Consider the following 16,226-nt stretch of genomic DNA (forward strand, 5'->3'; position numbering starts at 1 on the left):
CGACAATCACAAAAGACAACGCCATCGTGCTTCACCGAGTCTTGGCTCACATGATGCCGTTGGTGTAGTATTGGAAATTGTCGTACATGCGCGTCCGGGCGTTGTCGAGCGACAGCCGAATGAGCTACAAAAGGCACGAGACAAGGCGATGAGTTGCGAAAAAAAAAGTCAGTGCCGGCCTTGAAATTTTGTAGGCGGGGCTCGCACCTGTTGCACATAGTCCATTAAAGCTTCGTCCGACAGACCCCATTGGAATCGTTCTTCAAAGGCCCGGTGTGCTTCGTCACCCCCATAAAAGCAGGGAAGCGTCGAATCTACACCAAAGCCAACTGAATGAGAGGCCCAACCTTGTTTCCCTGTCAAAAAAAAAAAAAAAAAAAGGGAAAAAAGAAAGAGAAAAAAAAAAAAAATCAAAGGCGTTGACACACCTTTGGCAGACACCTTCATAAAGGTGACAAGGTCGTGATGATGCTTTCGAAGCGCCAAAAACCCTGCATGCGTTGCGAGCGTGATGAGAATGGCCCACCGTGCACTTTGGAAGCACAAGCAAACATCCCCATCAACATCGACAACAACACCGACCTTTGAACATGAGCATGCTAAAGTAGCGGAACATATCAGACTCGAGTCCACCCATGACTTCAACAAAATCGCTGAGAAACTTGAAGGGCGCCGTTTCAAAGCCCATGTTGCGCCCCGGGCTGTTGCTGTAGAAGAATCCGTAGTCAATGTGCAGGATGCGACCCGCACTGTCAATCATGATGTTGCCATTGTGCCTATAACCGTCCGGTGAAAAATCGTGCCCGTGAGATTTCACATTCCAAACGACACGCGAGCACTCGGAGCGACTGATGACTCGCACCGGTCCTTGACTTGGGCAAAGTGTGTAAAGAGAGAATACGCAGCCAGCGACTCCACAAAGCTCTCCTAAAAGGTAAAAGGAAGAAGAAAAAAGAAGAAGAAAAAAAAAGGGAAGCATCAGTTTGAAAAGGGAGAAAAAATAAAGTCGGAGAATCGCCTTTGAGCAACAGACCTGCGCATTCATAAAAGATTCACTCGTTCCATCACCAAATTGTTGATGAAAGTACGTCAACAAAGAGTCGCCAGAGCGCTTCTTGGTCTGATGCAGCGACACAGCCGAGCCAATGACCTCGATAAGCCCGGCCGAGTCGGTTAGCACCATGACGTTGAGCGGTCGAAGCCAAAGCTTGAGGCGCTCTCGTTGAAAGACCTAAGTGACATGCGATCCAACACGGTCAATGGTCTCCACGGAATCGAGCAAGGCAGAGCACGTGCAGACAGTCGCCTGGGAACGCATGCATGATCCACGCACGTCTTGGAAGAGGCGCAGGAGCTGCATGGCAAGGAGCTCTTGACGAAGGTCATCGCCCGTTTTCACAATAACAGGCATGAGATGCCAGGTCGGGAGGTGGCCGTAAGGAGACAGACGGCGCACACGCTTTTCCTTCTCCACCCATGATTCCTTGGCGCGCAGAGCCGACGGGTCCCGCGACTGCGAGGCAAACTAAACGGCACACGACGTTTCGAGATGCAGATGCGCGCGTGGTGAGCATGTGATGGACACCCAGCAACGCTGCGAGAGGGAATCGGAGGGCGGCGCTATGCGCACCACTTGATCGGATGTGTTGGCGGCATTGGAAAGACGACGACGAATGTCAATAACAGAACCAACGCTGCCCGAATCCGAGTCGGACTGAGGACACAATTGATCATCTAGCCCGCCACCCTCGGAGTAGGACCGAATGTGGCCGAGTCGGTTCTTGGGCGTCAGCTTGCTTGGAACGTGCGATGACAAAAAGTCATCGCAGTCAAGAACTTCAACCTAAATAGCATGGCAGCAAGCGTGGCAGATGGGGTCAGAGGAAATACAAAAGTGACATCAAGTATGTGGACACAACCTTGTCGCTTACCTGGATCATATACGGGGCTTTATCTTTGCTGTTGAGAATGAGTGCCTCCTCGGGAGGGATACGAGCCACCTGTCACGGCCAGCAACGCAGACGCAGGTCAACCGCAGACCAAGATGAACCAACTGGGGTGCGGAGCGCACAGACAAGCTACCCAATGACATACAAAGTGATGGCGTGCAATGCCGGCAGCGTCTTCTGGATGCGGATCCAGTCCTACAACCATAGTCGGATGATCCAAACAAGAAAATGAGAGAAGCAAAAAAGAAAAAAGAAAAAAGAAAAAAAAGGCAACGCACTTTCGAAAGTCACGACCGCGGCATGCGAGCGTGAGGTACAGCAAGATGATCAAACTTACCAAACATGGGCAGATAGACACGCGCGGGAAGATTCAGATTTAGTTTGCGTAGCAAGGCCTGTAATTGCACACGACGGGCATCTTTTGTTGGGAAGCTACAGACAGAGCACAGCACTCAAGTCAGCGATGCTTGATGCGTGCTCACAGATCAGTGCCCAAACCAAGCGCAAGACAGAAAAAACAACAACAAACAAACCCACCGGCGAAGGTCGTCGCCAATAGCAATAAGAGTATTGATGAATGCTTCCTGTGCATGCAAAGCATCCTCAACATCCCAGTTCGCCTAAACACGATTCACGGAAACAAGAAGTTACATTAGCGCGCGAGTATGTCCACACCAGATGGTCGGCGCAAGGCACCGACACCACCAAGAGCACTCACGTGGCGCAGGGTTCCCGAGCCACCACTAATGACATGACATGGTCGGGAGGCCCGGGAGGAAGCAAGGGTGAGTAAATACTAGCAACTGGCTACTTTGTAGGGTGACATACAGATGCATGACGCCATCGCCAAAATAAAGGGCACAAAAACCTACCGTGGATCAAAGGCGTGGCCAGAGTCTAAGCTGGAGTGTGACCTGTAAGCAGTACACACGAGCAGGATGAGAGATGGGTGCGCAAGGCCTTTGGCAAGAAGACAGGTGGATGTGGCGCATACCCATGGAGCCATTCAAAACGATGCACTTGGCCTTCAAGAGACGATTCGGTCCGAATGAGCCAATCAGACAACTTGGAGCTCGAAGCATTGGGTGCATCTGACCGGAAGAGAGGAAGGGAGGAGGGGACAGACAACGGACACAGCCAGAGGCTACGCGTCAAAGAGCGTCGCAACATTCGGAGCGCAGCAAAAAAACACTCGCATCTGGTACAACGTGCAAAGACAAACCGGCAAGAGAGCGGCCAACCCCAGCGGTATCAGCCATGCGACGGACGCTGGCTGCGCTCGCCGGTCGGGCAGGGGTGCGGACGGAGACGACGTCACTTTTGCTGCGCTGGTGTCCACGTTTCCGCGGGGTCCCTGGAGTGCTGTTGCTTGCTGGTGCCGGGGGGGCATGAGGCTGGTGGGGCGGGAGGACCTGAGGCGGGGTGCCTTCGTCGAGGTCATCATCGCTGTCAGTGCCCAGACGAAGAGCAGACAGCGACAAGCCGGCGTCCTCCGTTATCCCACTAGCTCGGGCCGTGTGGATACCCTGCTCGTCCACTTCGTGAATGGCTTCGGCCGCGGACATTGATGGCGCCGTGACGCTCAGCTTGACGCTGCATAGGCCAGACAGTTTGCGACAGTTTGGGTGAGGATACGTCAAAAGAGTGGCGAGGTCCAAGTCAGGGCGTCGTGCGAACCGTTTAATATCGTTGATGAGTTGAGCAATGGCAAAGTGACGCGGACTCGAGATGGGAGAGGAGACGAGCGCGATGCGCAGGTGCACCAAGGCCTGTTCAACGAAATGAGGATATGAGCAAGGTCGCGCGTCAAGGCGGAAAAGGGAAGATCAATGAAAGAATGAAGATGGGCAAGGGGTATTGCAGTATGCCTCACCATGTAGGCTAGATGCATGTGAGAGGCACACATGGGCATTAGAAAGCCCTTTTTGAGGCCACGATACATTTCAGGGTCTGTCATGTAGACCGAGCTGCGGCGCACGTAGTAATCATGGCAAGTGAGTGTGAGGGAAAGCCACAACAGCGCAGGCAGCGTGCCGTGGGGACAGCGGCACCAAGAGTCTGCGATTTACGAACATAATTTGTGGCAAGAAGAACTCGCATTCGGCAATGGGAAACCGTTGTAGCTATGTTTGACACGTCGAGGCCAAAGATACATGAGGACCAGTGAGACAGGCAACAAAGACGCTATGCAAGCCGCATTGGTAATTCACGACTCTCCGACAGGAAGCGCACCCGTTGGGCAATGTACAGGGTAGCCTTGGGCTCGGAGCAGAGATATTGGAGTGCCATCACCATGGTAAACACCTATCAAGATGACAAAGTATCAAAACCGGGGTGGGAGTGAGTCAACGGAGAGCTGAGACGGGGGAAGAAAGAAGCCAGGCAAAAGAAAAGGGGGGGTATGAGGAGAAGCGAGCATGAGCAGCAAGGGCCGAACCTCGCTGTCAATCAGCCGGCGCAGGCTCGGCCCAATGTCATGTCCGCTTGCGCTAGGATCTTCCAGAGGGGTTGCCGATGACTCGGCATTGGCGGGTGCAAAGAGAGGATATGGTTGGGCCCCACTGGCGTCGTCCGCCAAGGCATCGGCGCACGGAGTGGTTGGGTCACTCGCCATGTTGAAGCGGTGTGGGGAGGATTCAAGAGTGCGATGCTAGTTGCATCGAGCGACTGGCGGAGTAGGGTTTTCTGGCGGTCCAAAGCAGCATTGCCAATCGAGCCAAGGTGGAAGAGGACGTCAAGCCGTCTGGGCAAAAGGTCGCACGCCACACCTATCATCAACCGAGTCCGGGCCCGTCGTTCAAGAAGTGAGACCGATAATAAGAATGATTGCGCGGTGAGCAAAAAAAACACGGAGCGCAGGCTTTGGACACGAGAGGGCGTTTGTCACCCGGTGCGGGATCCTGCAGCCAAAGAGGATTGGCCGTCAAGTGATGTGCGGTGACCAAAACCATGGACATACGTCGTGTTGAATTGTCGCCTCGGCCAACGTCATCCACATCCACCGATCAACAGCAGAATAGTCTAGAGCCAGCCAAGCCAACGGGCCACCATGAGCCTTGTGTTTGATCCGGCCCAGGCCGTTCCAAATCATCATGCCACCATCAACCCCTCAAACACGCTCTGAACCCACTATTCCCACACATGTCCCCAGGGACCTGCAAGCCCACCAGCCACCAGTTCCCATCCATAACACCCGCACAAATGCCAGCAAACCCCGACCGACCCGTGCAGCCCGAAAGGGTGCCTGGCTGGCGTCTTTCCTCGAGAGAATAAACAACACACACACACACACACACATTAAAAAAAAAAAAAAAACAAGGTCGCCCTCAAAGGGCATAGCAAACGCCAAGCAGCAAAGCCCCCCGTTGACAACCCCGCCAGCATCACGTCCCAACACCCACATCCAGACTTACCAGCTGCAGTCCGTCACCGTCGCACCCGCGCTGCCGTTTAATTTTTTTTTTTTTTCACGGTTGTACGTGTGTTACCTTTTCTCTCTCTCTCTCTCTCTCTCTCTCTCTCTCTCTCTTTCTCTCTCTGACATGTGAACATCAACAACAACAACAAGAGAGAGAAATGAAGGCAAAAGTATTTCAGATCCCTTCCATCAGCTTGAAACGGGGAATCTGCAGAGGAGGATAATGTAAAATACTTTTAAAATTATGCGGCAAGGAGTGGGGGTTGTCAGCACACACGACGTGTGCTTGAAAAGACAAGTGTGATACACGTTACACTTTACTTCAAACTTGCTCACGATTCAAGAACGTGTGTCTTTCACAATACCCTTCAAGGCAACCCACCCATCAGGAGCTCAGAAACCGCCAAAAGGCGTCGGCGTCGACGTCGGCCTAGATGTGCGAGACGTCTTCGGGAGATGCTTGACCGAGCCGACTCACAATCTTGGCCAGCTGTCGTTGTACCTCGGGCAAGACGGGCAAGGGGCCTACAGAGGACATGACCCGCACGTACACATTACATCAGTTTGGACATGGACCGGGTTCTCCCAATAGCCCCAGTCATCCTCCAGCCCCCAGCCAGAGTGCTCCAAGACTTACCCTGAAAGGCAGCCTTCAGCTTTTCCGTGCACTTGAGAAAGACAACATCGACAACAAAATGGATGTTCAAGCGCAAAATCTCCTGCTCGCCAGGGGTTGCGGTCTCATGGGCCTGGGCGTACCCCTTGGCCATGACCAAAAACATCTTTCGCAATACATCGCAGTACGTGCGCAAAAGCTGTGGATGCACCGTCTGACAAGCGCAGACGGTAAACTCGTTCACTTCGCGTGCAAATTGCTGTGAAGCCTCCAACAGTGGCGTGCTCATGCCTTCGAGATAGTCTTCTGCATGCTCAATGTCTGCCGCAGCCATGGTGTCCAAAAATTGCTTGCGCGCCGCTCGACCCGAAAACTCCATGGCCGTCCACTCTCGCGCATCCACCAGCGACACGGCCGTTTCAGAGATGCGTGCTTGTCCGTCCTATGCATCGTCGATGATGGCAAAGCAGAGTCCAATCAGATTGGACCATCAGCCTGTCTTGACATCCTGCCCTCTCGCAGGTAGCCAAAAGGGAAGCGGGACTCACTTTGGTCACCGCCTGCTGCAGGGGCTCAAAAATCTGGTGGAAAAACCAAAATGACATGTCCAAGCCTTGCTGGCGCAACTACATTAAGAAAAAAAAAGGAGAGAGAGAGAGGGAGCACGGAGAGGACAGTGGGATACCGTGGTCAGCTCATGTTCCAATTGCCATCCAGCAAGCGAGCACCGATTCGAGGCGGTCGAGAGTCATACCCGGTCCAAATGCTGAAGCACCACATCTGTGGCTGCAGCAATATCCGTCAGGGTGTTGTTGGCCGCATCCATGACCTGGCGAATAAAGACGGCGGCAAAGGCCACCACTTCATGCTTGAGCCAGTGAGCATGGATGGACATGGCGCAGTTCCCAAAGAGTTCGGGAAACTCTTGGCAGGTGGCCGAGAGAATGGAGAAGAACGTTGAAGACAGCTTTTCGATAAACAAGTTGGTCGAGCCCTCCACCTTGAGATTTCTACGAGAAGAGTAGGCCCCGGCAGCAAACCAGTGAATAAACAGGTGCACCACGCAAACTGGCTGCATGTTGCGCCGGGGTATGCACCGCATTTGACGGGTAATCTCGTTGGACCAATAGCGAAGATATTTTCGACGGGCCTGCAGATTCCAACAGGTACACACATGAGGTATCACCGGCAGCAACATGGCATGGCGGGGGAGGGGGCAGACTCACGTCATCCTCGCGATTGAGTCGGAGCATAAGGAAGACGGTGGTCCGGACAACCGCGGGGCGCATGGCGGCTTGTGTAATCTCGTCGCCCAAAACCTGGGCCAGCAGACCGATGCGCTCGTCCACCTCCAGCGCCAGCTGTTCGGCCTCTTCCATGTGGTTGACCAGAGGGGCCAGCGCTGCGTGGGCACTGTCGACCAGATCAACGGCCTCTTGGAAGCGTCGCTGCGCAATGAAGACATCGAGATCATCTGGTGCATCCACGAGCCAGGCCTAGAGCGCGTCGGACATAGCGGAACATTGGTCAGAAAAGTCGATATCACGTAGGCTTGGGCAGCTGCGCAAGTAAAAGCGCCAGCACGAACATCCAATTTGGTCTTGACCGGCTCTTCTTCGCCTTCGTCGAGAAGCTGCACGCATGTTTTACCCCGTAGCAGTCAAGATGAGAGACGTTTTCGAAAAGGAAGGGCTGTGGCTTGCAGGCGAAACACATATGTTGCCGCGCCAGTCAATGACCGAGGTTAACCTGCCTCGAGGTCAACGTGGTCGTCGCCGTGTGCCTTGGCGAGTGCCACACGGCGCAGAAAGCGCAGCCAGGTGTTCTTCTGAGCTGGGGCCTCGGCCACCAAGATGTAGCGGTCGTTGGCCTCTAGCAGGATAGCGTTGACCAGTTCTGTGTATCGGGGATTGGGCGAACAGATATCGATGCTGAGCAGGACAAAAGGCCTGAGGGCTCATGTGTCAAAAGGCCCGGTACAGACCGTCGTCGTCTGGCAAGTCTTGTACTGCAAACTGGCTAGTCGGGGTGGCCTCGAGCAGTTGCAGCGGTCGGCCTTCTTCATCATCACTGAATTGTGCCAGCTGAGATGTGTCGAAGAAGGCCAACGTGTTGCATGACGGTGTGCCAGTGAGTGTTTCCACGTGGGGCCACGTACACGGGCGCGCACCCGACATGGCACACGCATACGAACCACAAAGAGGTGATGATAGAGGAAGAGCATGACGGGAGCCTGAACCATTTGCATTCCGAGCTCCCAGAGCGTGAGCGTGCCCTGGTGGAGCAGCGAATCGTTTTCCAGTTCGGTCTGCAAACGCTGCACAGCAATGCGTGGCATGAGCTGGGACACCCGAGTCGCTCAAAAGCTCAACCTGTTCCGTCAGCATGACGCACATCGAGGCCATCGACATCGTGGATGGTCCATTCCAATTCATCCTTCACGTCGTGCCCCGGAACTAAGCGGAGCACCGATATGAGCAGGACAATGCAGACGGCGTCACACGGCGTGATGGAGGGAAGGGGGGACTGCTTGACGAGACACGTACCAATGCCCGTTTCAAGGACCTCCTCGAGGTCGCGGACCTTGTTCTCCTGCACCTGAAGCAAGTGCTCGACCTGATGGAGCTGTGCTTCCAGTGCCGAGATTTCCTTGGCCGTGGAAATGTAGGTGCCTGTTGTGGTGGCCCACCAAAAGCACGCATCGTCAAGCGCCACAGATGCAGAAGAAGAGTGACAGGGCCCGGGATAAACAATGGCATCCGTGGGTCCGCACCGTGGTGTCGAAAAACGTTTTCACGGAGCTGCATGCCATTCTGGTCGATTTGCGCCTTGAATTCAGCCACCTTGTTCTGCATCACCTCCAAGGTCACATCGGGGGTGGCGCAAAAGTTGTCCAGCCCTGCAAAGCCAAGACGCGCCCCGTGAGCATTGCCAAGACTTGTTCTAAGGCCTTGCAGCCAGGACAGGACCCGTGCTACATCTCTCTCGCCCACCATCCTCATGGCCTACGCACATTGCTGGGGATCAAAGTCCGCGCTTGCCAAATCCTCCATCTGCCACAACCAAAACAGCCGCAGATCAGCCCTCGCGCGCGCGGATATGCCGTTGGATACCCATGACCAGCTCCCCACCCCACCCGACTCTGTCCTACAACCCTGGCCACCCCGAGCCGCACGAACACGGACCACTGGATACCTCATCTACCAACGGGACGGCGCGCGCAACCGCGATGCCCCTCGCAGGAAAATTAAAATTCTTAACATTCGTCAAAAGCTCTTTATTTTGCTACACAAACTCAATCTAATTTATTCATGCTGATACCTTACATCCTAGTAGAAACTGCATCAACTGGAATATATTCTACTATAACTGAGTCATTGTCAGACAAACGCCGCATGACGACGAGCAGGAGCGTCATTTAACTTTAAAGATGTAATGATGAGAATAACATTGCCGCTCCGCCCACTTTTTCTCTCTCTCTCTCTCTCTCTCTCTCTCTCTCTCTCTCTCTCTCTCTTTTCTCTCTCTCTCTGTGATCGGTGAGTGAGAAATGGCAGCGCGCCTACCTATGGCGGTGATCGGAGCTGTGGCGCTGTACCGATGGCATCTCTGCATTGACGTGGATAAGGACTTGATGTCCAGGGGAAAAGACGAGAAGATGTAGTCCGTTGGTCTCTCCTTGTGTCCTGGATGATGGGTGGTGAGCGGTTCCGCACCGCATGCTGCCACCGCTCCAAGAACTCGATGGCAACGCGCGGTCGATGCCATCGCCAGGGAGGCAGGGCGGTGCGGTGGCTGCCTGAGCCACGCAAAGCTGCCTTTGTCATTACATTGTCTTTGTGCTTCCTCCCTGTCGCTGCCATGCATCATCTGAGCAGGCGGCCACAGATGCTTTGCGCTATCCTTCCGCTGCGAGCGCGATGCAGCACGGCGGCTGATCTTGCAACGTGCGCACTCCTTCCTGTCTTCCTTGGCTTGCTCATCCTGGTTCTGAATCTGTGCGCTTCTTCTTTTTCTAGAAGTTCTGACCCTTAGTTGCAAGCGTCCGCAGCGCTGGGTCCTTTTTTTCTCCAATCCTGCGTCCATGCATGAACCATGGTCCGTCCGCACTTGTCTTCCCCGAGATGCCTGGGGCAGCGCTCACGACCCGATCTTTGCTGTTGCTTTGAAAACTAGCAGCTACGCATGACCCCAAACCAAAACTAAGCGAGGCTGTTGCCTCCTTGTGCTAACGGCCACCTTTCCTTTCCGCTGCCGTGTTGCTCCTTCCCTTGCGGCCATTTTTTTGCCGCTCCTCTTGCCCACTCGATGCCCGTGATTCCTCCAACTCTTCAGCATGGCCAAATTCGACAATCTGCGCGATCTTCCCGTCCGTATTTCACGTCACCCGCTCTCTTCACCCGCCCATTGCTCGTCACACTGGCCTTGCTCACTTGTCTCGTGTTGTGCAGCCGCCCAATGACCTCTTCCAGCTAATGGAAGTGATTGGCACCGGGACCTACGGTGAAGTCTACCGCGTAGGTTTCTCGCCGCTCTTTCCCTGTTTCAGCCTGATCATGAAGCATACCTCACCTACACTTGTGTGGTGCCGTGTGTGTCCGTCCGTGTCTCCCTGCCTGCCCCTTTGTGTGCTGAAATCAGGCCAAGCATGCCAAAACCCAGCAGATTGCGGCCATCAAGGTCATGGATCTCATTGAGGTACGTTTGCTTCTGCAGCAAAGGCATAAAAACAGGTATCGGCTGCCGACCTCATATCCTCAACCCGATGCATCGTCCCGTGCTTGCCTGTGCATCACTAGGATGAAGAGGATGAAATTAAAGTCGAGGTTAACATTCTCCGCAAGTTTGGCTCCCATGAAAACATCACCACCTTCTACGGCGCTTTTCTCGCTCCTGTACGTGACAGTACCACTGCCAAGGTTCCCTTGTCCTCATCGACGCAAAGCTCACGCCTTGCTGTTACACAGCCCGACACAAACTCAAACGAACGCATTCCACACCCGAAGCTGTGGCTATGCATGGAACTCTGTGAGGGTGGCTCGGTCATCGACTTGGCCCAATCCGTCCTGCCAAAGCAGCTTCCTGAACCCGTGCGTTCACCCTGTCCACCTTGCTCAGCCCGACATCATGTCTTCTCTCTGCTCACTCGTATGTGCTGGACCCCGGTCAGCTTCTCGCCTATTTTCTCCACGAAACGACAACAGCGCTCCGCTATTTGCACAAGAATTTGGTCATTCACCGTGATGTCAAGGGCCAAAATATTCTCATCACGCATGACGGAGGCATCAAACTCGGTGTGTGTCGCAGGCCCGCACGCACGCTATACTTGAATTTGCTTGGCTCCGGCGAGCGCAACCTTCACCTTTGGTTTCCCCCCTTGCGCTGTCGCCTCGTGACCCGTTGCTACAGTGGACTTTGGCGTATCTGCGGAGATGAAGAGCAAAAATGAAGCTCGCCACACCTACATCGGAACACCATACTGGATGGCTCCCGAGGTCATCGCCTGTGACCAGCAAATGGACGCCACCTATGATCAGCGCTCCGACATCTGGTCACTTGGTATTACCGCGATCGAAATGGCCGAGACCGAACCCCCTCTCTCAGATCTTCACCCTATGCGAGCCCTGTTCCTAATTCCCCGCAACCCCAGCCCCACGCTCAAGCCCGCTGCCTGGTCGGTCACGTCGTGTTGCCTTGTTTTTCCCGACCCTCGCTCTGTCTAGCCACGCCCGGCCTGACCTCTTGTCCCGGACATTGCTTTAGGAGCGACGCCTTTCAAGACTTTGTTGCTACCTGTCTCATTAAAGATTATGAGCAACGCCCCACCTCCAAGCGCTTACTCGAGGTAAGACTGCGCGTGGGCCGTTACTTTGTTTTGTTTTATATCGGATCTTCCATTCCGTCTTGTCGGCCGTGGCTTCTGTCCCTCTGCTCACATGATCATGTTTCGTTGGCAGCATGCTTGGCTCAAGAGCGTGGATTTGCGCAAGCAGCGTGCAGCATGCTGTACCTTTGCACAGAAAGTCATGCAGCGTGAGTGCAAACAGGGGCGGGCCTTGGTCCTGCTGCTGGCGTGGACTTTTTGGATTGCGCAGGCATCATGTCACGCCACGCGTATTGCCCTGGCGGCGCACTTTCTTGCCGACTTTAGGAACGGCTAATGGCGAGGAGCAGGAGCACGAGGAGCAGCCCGAGCTGGTACATGACGATGTGGCCGACTGGCCCCTCAACGCGTGAGTTTGGCGCTCTGCTCAAGCCCAACCTGTGTCGCAGTCACCCCGTGCTAACTTGATGCCACCTTTGCCCGCGTCCATCATGCCCGCGACTCTTAGATCACTCTCGAGTCACCACACCACCGCGGGGCTCGAGCTACCAACCACAGTGAATACGGAGCTATTTGACAGTTTTCGACGCAAGCACAGTATGCGCAAAAGCTCTAAAAGTTCGCGGAACTCTGACATGGGTTTGGCCGGTCCAGTCCCTAACCGCCGCACGTCCAAGCTCGCCCATGACGAGGATTCCGAAGAGACTGTCGATGAACGGGACCAGGAAGCTCAGCCTCAGCAGTCCAGCTCGCGCGTGTCCAGTATGCTAGATGCCGCCGCTCGCGAGGCTTTGCCTGCCGCCACACTCAGGCGCCTTGCCACCAGTCGTTTACCTGCCGTATGTGCTTTCGTTTATGCTTGTGGGGGCAAGAGTTTGGCTTTTTTTTTTTTCCTCCATCATCCGGAGCTCAACCCATTTGCACTTTGCCTCTTGCCCTTGTGCTCATCGATCATGTGCATCATGCGTTCTTCAGGACCACGTGCACGACAGCGCGATCATAGAGCCGGTATCCGATGAGGCGCTGGGCGCCCCGGATATCCGCAAGTTCCGCAAGCAATTCACCAACGAGATCACATGCGCTGCATTTTGGGGCGAGAATCTCATTGTCGGCAGCAAAGCAGGCCTCAATCTGATGGACCGCTCTGGCAACGGCCGGGTCTGTAGTTGCGGTACCTTGGGAGTTTGACTCGGCATCCGTCCGAGGCGCCACACTCATCGCTAACGTTTGTCTTTCCTCTTAGGTGTTTCCGTTGATTTCTCGCCGCATGTTCCGCCAGATCGAGGTCATGGAATCCATCAACGGACTCGTGTGCATTTCTGGGAAGAAGAATAAGGTCTGTGCGCCGTTGCTGTGTGCTCGTTGGAAGTTTGTTGAGTGGTGGAGAAGAACCTATCATGTTCTGATCCTGACATGTGATGTCGGCCACAGTTGCGCGTGTACAACCTGATCCATTTCAAGGCCCAAGTCTTGGGAGAGACTCGCAAGCTGCCAAAAACGGGCCTTTTCGACCCCGTTCTCGACTTGATGAACGTCACTCACTTCAAGCTCGGTCCGAAGTTTGATCGGCAACTTGTTGTTCTTGTTGCTCCTCTTGCAGTGCCCGAACTGACATCGACCATTTTTCTTTCTCTTTTTTTTTTTTTTCTTTTTTGTGCGGCCTCTTTCTTTGTTCCAGTGCGCTATGATCGGCTTCGCTTTTTGGTTGCAGCCACGCCTGCCAAGATCTATGTGCTACTGTGGGCCCCACACCCCTACAACGCCTTCAAACTGTACAATGTGCGTACGGCTTTATGACGGCCCTGCCAAGCAGCTTGCCAACCAGCACATGGATGCTTGCTGATTGCACCGTTGTGTGGACTCTTTAGGAATTCACCGTTCCCAGCCCACCGCTCATGGTGAATATGAGTGTGTCGACTGAAGATGACATCCGGCTGATCTACGCGTCACGCCTTGGTGCGTCCCAATGCTTTTTTTCCGAAGAGCTTGTTGGCTTGCCTTGCTGTCGTCGTGGTCTCGTCTCGTTTCGCGAAATGTGATGAACGAGTAGACTGACACTCGAGTGTGTGGCACGTATGGCAGGCTTTCATCGGATTGACATGGCTTCGGGATCCATCATCCATCTGCACGTCCCCTCGCCGGCCCCGAAGGAGGGGCTGATGCCACACGCCATCTTCTTTGTTGGCGACGAATACCGCCTGCTATACAACCGGGAGGGCGTGGTTGTGGATGCCTTTGGCGATGTGACCGAGGACTTTGAAACGGACTGGGATACGTTGCCCACCTCGGTGGCCTTTGTGGTGCCGGAATATGTCATGGCCTGGACCAGCAAGGCAATTGAGATCCGCTCCACCCTCAACGGAGACCTGCTCGGCGTATTCAAGCACCGGCGCGCCCTCCGGGTGAGTCTGTCACTTTGCGAGCTGCCCGAGGCCCCTGCGCCGTGAGCTTTTGGCGCTCGGGGCTTGCGGCGCTCTGGTTTGGGTCTAACCCTCAATTTTTTCGATGCTTTTAATACGTGGGATAGCTGCGATTTTTATGCGCTCGGCGAGACAAGGTCTACTTTGCCTCAGTTCAGTCGGGTGGTGCCACGCAGGTTTGTGCTTCTTCTTTTTGCGTTCATCCTTTGCACAGATGAGTTGTATCTTCGTTTTTTGGTGAACCTGTGGCTCATCACACACTCGGTTCTGGTTCTTGTAGGTGTACTTTATGTCCTTTGCAGGCCAAAGGACCGGCGAGGAGCCTGCCCCGGCCCCGACCCCCTCGTAATGGCATCCGTTGCATGGATGCCTGTCTGATCCCTTTGTGCTTTGCGTTGATGTATCCATTAAGATGGTGTTCTTGTATTTCACGCGACGCTCGAGCCGCCGCGGCTGTCTGCTTCTGCTTTCTTTTTATATCTTCAATCCCCATGCATCTAGGAACGGGCGCGACTTTTTACCCGCCGCCTTTTTCTTTGAGATGCCTGACATGTTGGTGCAGTGCACACAAATCAATAATAAAGTTCTTTCAGTCCAAAAGACACTCAACTGAAAAAGTCGCGTCACATATCATCATCATTAATTTTTATCATCAGCATTCATTACACAACGCCAAACAGATCGCGATGGCCGCGAAACGACCGCTGCCTCTTGTTGAAAGGAAAGGGCGAAAGGGCGGAGAGCAGATGACGAAATTCAACACTAAAAACACACTCGGATGCCGGTAGCCCATGACGAGCTACGAGCCAGGCCAGCCCTGCAAGCATGCAGCACCCTCCAGGGCACGCTGCCGCCAAAAATATAGGCGGCCCTTGGCGAAAATAAAAACAAAAACTGATCAAGACACCCTTGGAGGGTTGTTATTCGATGAGCGAGCGAGCTTGTTCGCAAGGCATCAAAAGCAAAATGGGTATGGGCGCTGGCAGGACTTAGCCGCGAACCCAGAAGCCGCAGCATGAAGCCAGGAAGAGAATGATTAGAGCGGCACCCATGACGTGGATGGCGGCGCCAATGGTGTAGGGGGCGCAGAGAATAAAAGGTTCAAAGCTGTCGCGAGGGTCGGTGCAGTTGAGGCCACACTGGAAGCTGGTACCGCTGGGGCAGGTGTCATCCAAGTCCTCCAGGCCCAGCGCCAGGAGAAGAACCGCAATGATGAAGAGAAAGTTAGCAAAAACGTTGCACAGCTTGGCACTGAGGACGAGCCAGCCGCTGATCAAGCAAGCTGCAAAAAGGGCCAATAGAATGGCCAGGGCCAGGGCAATCATGCCAATGACAAACAAAGCGCCGGAGCCCTCGAGCAGGCTGCTGGGACTGTCCCACAGGCGTGTGTCATCCAGTTCATTGCCATTTTCTGTTTGTGAGAAGAGTCCAATCTATTTTGAGTCGCTTTGGATGAGTGATTGCCCACACGCTTGGGCAGGGGCGACGAGGTGCCAGCAAGGCGATGGGCTCACCTCGCGGTCAACGCCGTTCTCCGTACCCTCGATCCAGCTTGGCAAGGCCAAGGCCACAATGAGCAGGATCTACAAATGAATTCAAGAGCAAAAGAAGGGTCAGGGAACGATAAGGAACGTAATCTTCATATGAAGGCGCTGGTGCTCCTGGGTGCGGGGCGTACAAAGGCCAAAATCATGGTGATGATGTAGGCAATGAGGAGGCACATGCTGACGCCCCTTGATACGGCGGGGATGCCAAAGAGCACGATGGTGCGATCCTTTTCATCCACCTCCTCCTCGATGGTGTAGCGCCGGCGCTTGACGGTGTCATCCCGGTGTGGCATGGTGATTGGTCGCGGCCTCGAGCTTCCTCACGAAGCGCCCAGTAGCCTGCCGACTCGATGGGGATGGACGACGGGTGCAAGGACCTGGCAAGAAGCTCGACAGGACGACCTTTGCCGGTGCAAAACAAGAAGACGGGGGCGCGGGCGGAGAGACTCGGT

The 16,226-nt window shown here is 54.4% G+C and overlaps 4 protein-coding genes across 4 annotated transcripts; 1 reads left to right on the plus strand and 3 right to left on the minus strand.

The window, feature by feature from the left end:
* Positions 1-46: 46 nt before the first annotated feature.
* Positions 47-4,563, minus strand: MONBRDRAFT_34568 (uncharacterized protein; the record flags this gene model as incomplete). Its single annotated transcript, XM_001750437.1, has 21 exons — positions 47-124; positions 208-356; positions 429-491; positions 583-776; positions 863-927; positions 1,034-1,231; positions 1,334-1,525; positions 1,631-1,843; positions 1,932-2,000; positions 2,095-2,144; positions 2,287-2,381; positions 2,487-2,569; positions 2,668-2,692; positions 2,822-2,863; positions 2,944-3,040; positions 3,172-3,542; positions 3,627-3,718; positions 3,823-3,916; positions 4,023-4,072; positions 4,182-4,253; positions 4,387-4,563. The coding sequence occupies 21 exons, from the start codon at positions 4,561-4,563 to the stop codon at positions 47-49; spliced, it is 2,469 nt and encodes an 822-aa protein (XP_001750489.1).
* Positions 4,564-5,593: 1,030 nt separating this feature from the next.
* On the minus strand, positions 5,594-9,212 carry MONBRDRAFT_34569 (uncharacterized protein). The gene is made up of 14 exons (XM_001750438.1): positions 9,179-9,212; positions 8,997-9,036; positions 8,757-8,882; positions 8,530-8,655; positions 8,378-8,439; positions 8,178-8,300; positions 7,968-8,067; positions 7,749-7,879; positions 7,572-7,616; positions 7,210-7,479; positions 6,738-7,133; positions 6,532-6,609; positions 6,005-6,425; positions 5,594-5,892 (listed from the first exon to the last, which is right to left on the minus strand). The coding sequence occupies exons 2-14, from the start codon at positions 9,034-9,036 to the stop codon at positions 5,798-5,800; spliced, it is 2,013 nt and encodes a 670-aa protein (XP_001750490.1). The 5' UTR covers positions 9,179-9,212; the 3' UTR covers positions 5,594-5,797.
* Positions 9,213-9,421: 209 nt separating this feature from the next.
* MONBRDRAFT_29957 (uncharacterized protein) lies at positions 9,422-14,576 on the plus strand (the record flags this gene model as incomplete). Its single annotated transcript, XM_001750404.1, has 20 exons — positions 9,422-9,522; positions 10,319-10,352; positions 10,435-10,500; positions 10,625-10,681; positions 10,783-10,878; positions 10,951-11,073; positions 11,154-11,277; positions 11,393-11,657; positions 11,747-11,828; positions 11,941-12,016; positions 12,135-12,216; positions 12,316-12,646; positions 12,783-12,965; positions 13,051-13,143; positions 13,239-13,359; positions 13,486-13,586; positions 13,676-13,763; positions 13,890-14,209; positions 14,335-14,403; positions 14,508-14,576. The coding sequence occupies 20 exons, from the start codon at positions 9,422-9,424 to the stop codon at positions 14,574-14,576; spliced, it is 2,481 nt and encodes an 826-aa protein (XP_001750456.1).
* A 640-nt stretch (positions 14,577-15,216) lies between these two features.
* MONBRDRAFT_29958 (uncharacterized protein) lies at positions 15,217-16,067 on the minus strand (the record flags this gene model as incomplete). The annotated part of the gene is made up of 3 exons (XM_001750439.1): positions 15,217-15,660; positions 15,742-15,810; positions 15,906-16,067. The coding sequence occupies 3 exons, from the start codon at positions 16,065-16,067 to the stop codon at positions 15,217-15,219; spliced, it is 675 nt and encodes a 224-aa protein (XP_001750491.1).
* Positions 16,068-16,226: the final 159 nt, after the last annotated feature.

Source organism: Monosiga brevicollis, genomic scaffold (assembly GCF_000002865.3).
Source record: "Monosiga brevicollis MX1 MONBRscaffold_41 genomic scaffold, whole genome shotgun sequence".
In the NCBI taxonomy this organism is placed as follows: domain Eukaryota; class Choanoflagellata; order Craspedida; family Salpingoecidae; genus Monosiga; species Monosiga brevicollis.

Excerpts from the sequence above, each read along its gene's own strand:
- MONBRDRAFT_34569 (XM_001750438.1), bottom strand. The coding sequence starts at position 9,036 with ATGGAGGATTTGGCAAGCGCGGACTTTGATCCCCAGCAAT. Across the intron at positions 7,480-7,571 it reads CGGTCAAGACCAAATTGGAT|GCCTGGCTCGTGGATGCACC; the intron begins GTTCGTGCTGGC and ends GACGCGCTCTAG. Across the intron at positions 6,426-6,531 it reads TGCAGCAGGCGGTGACCAAA|GACGGACAAGCACGCATCTC; the intron begins GTGAGTCCCGCT and ends GACGATGCATAG.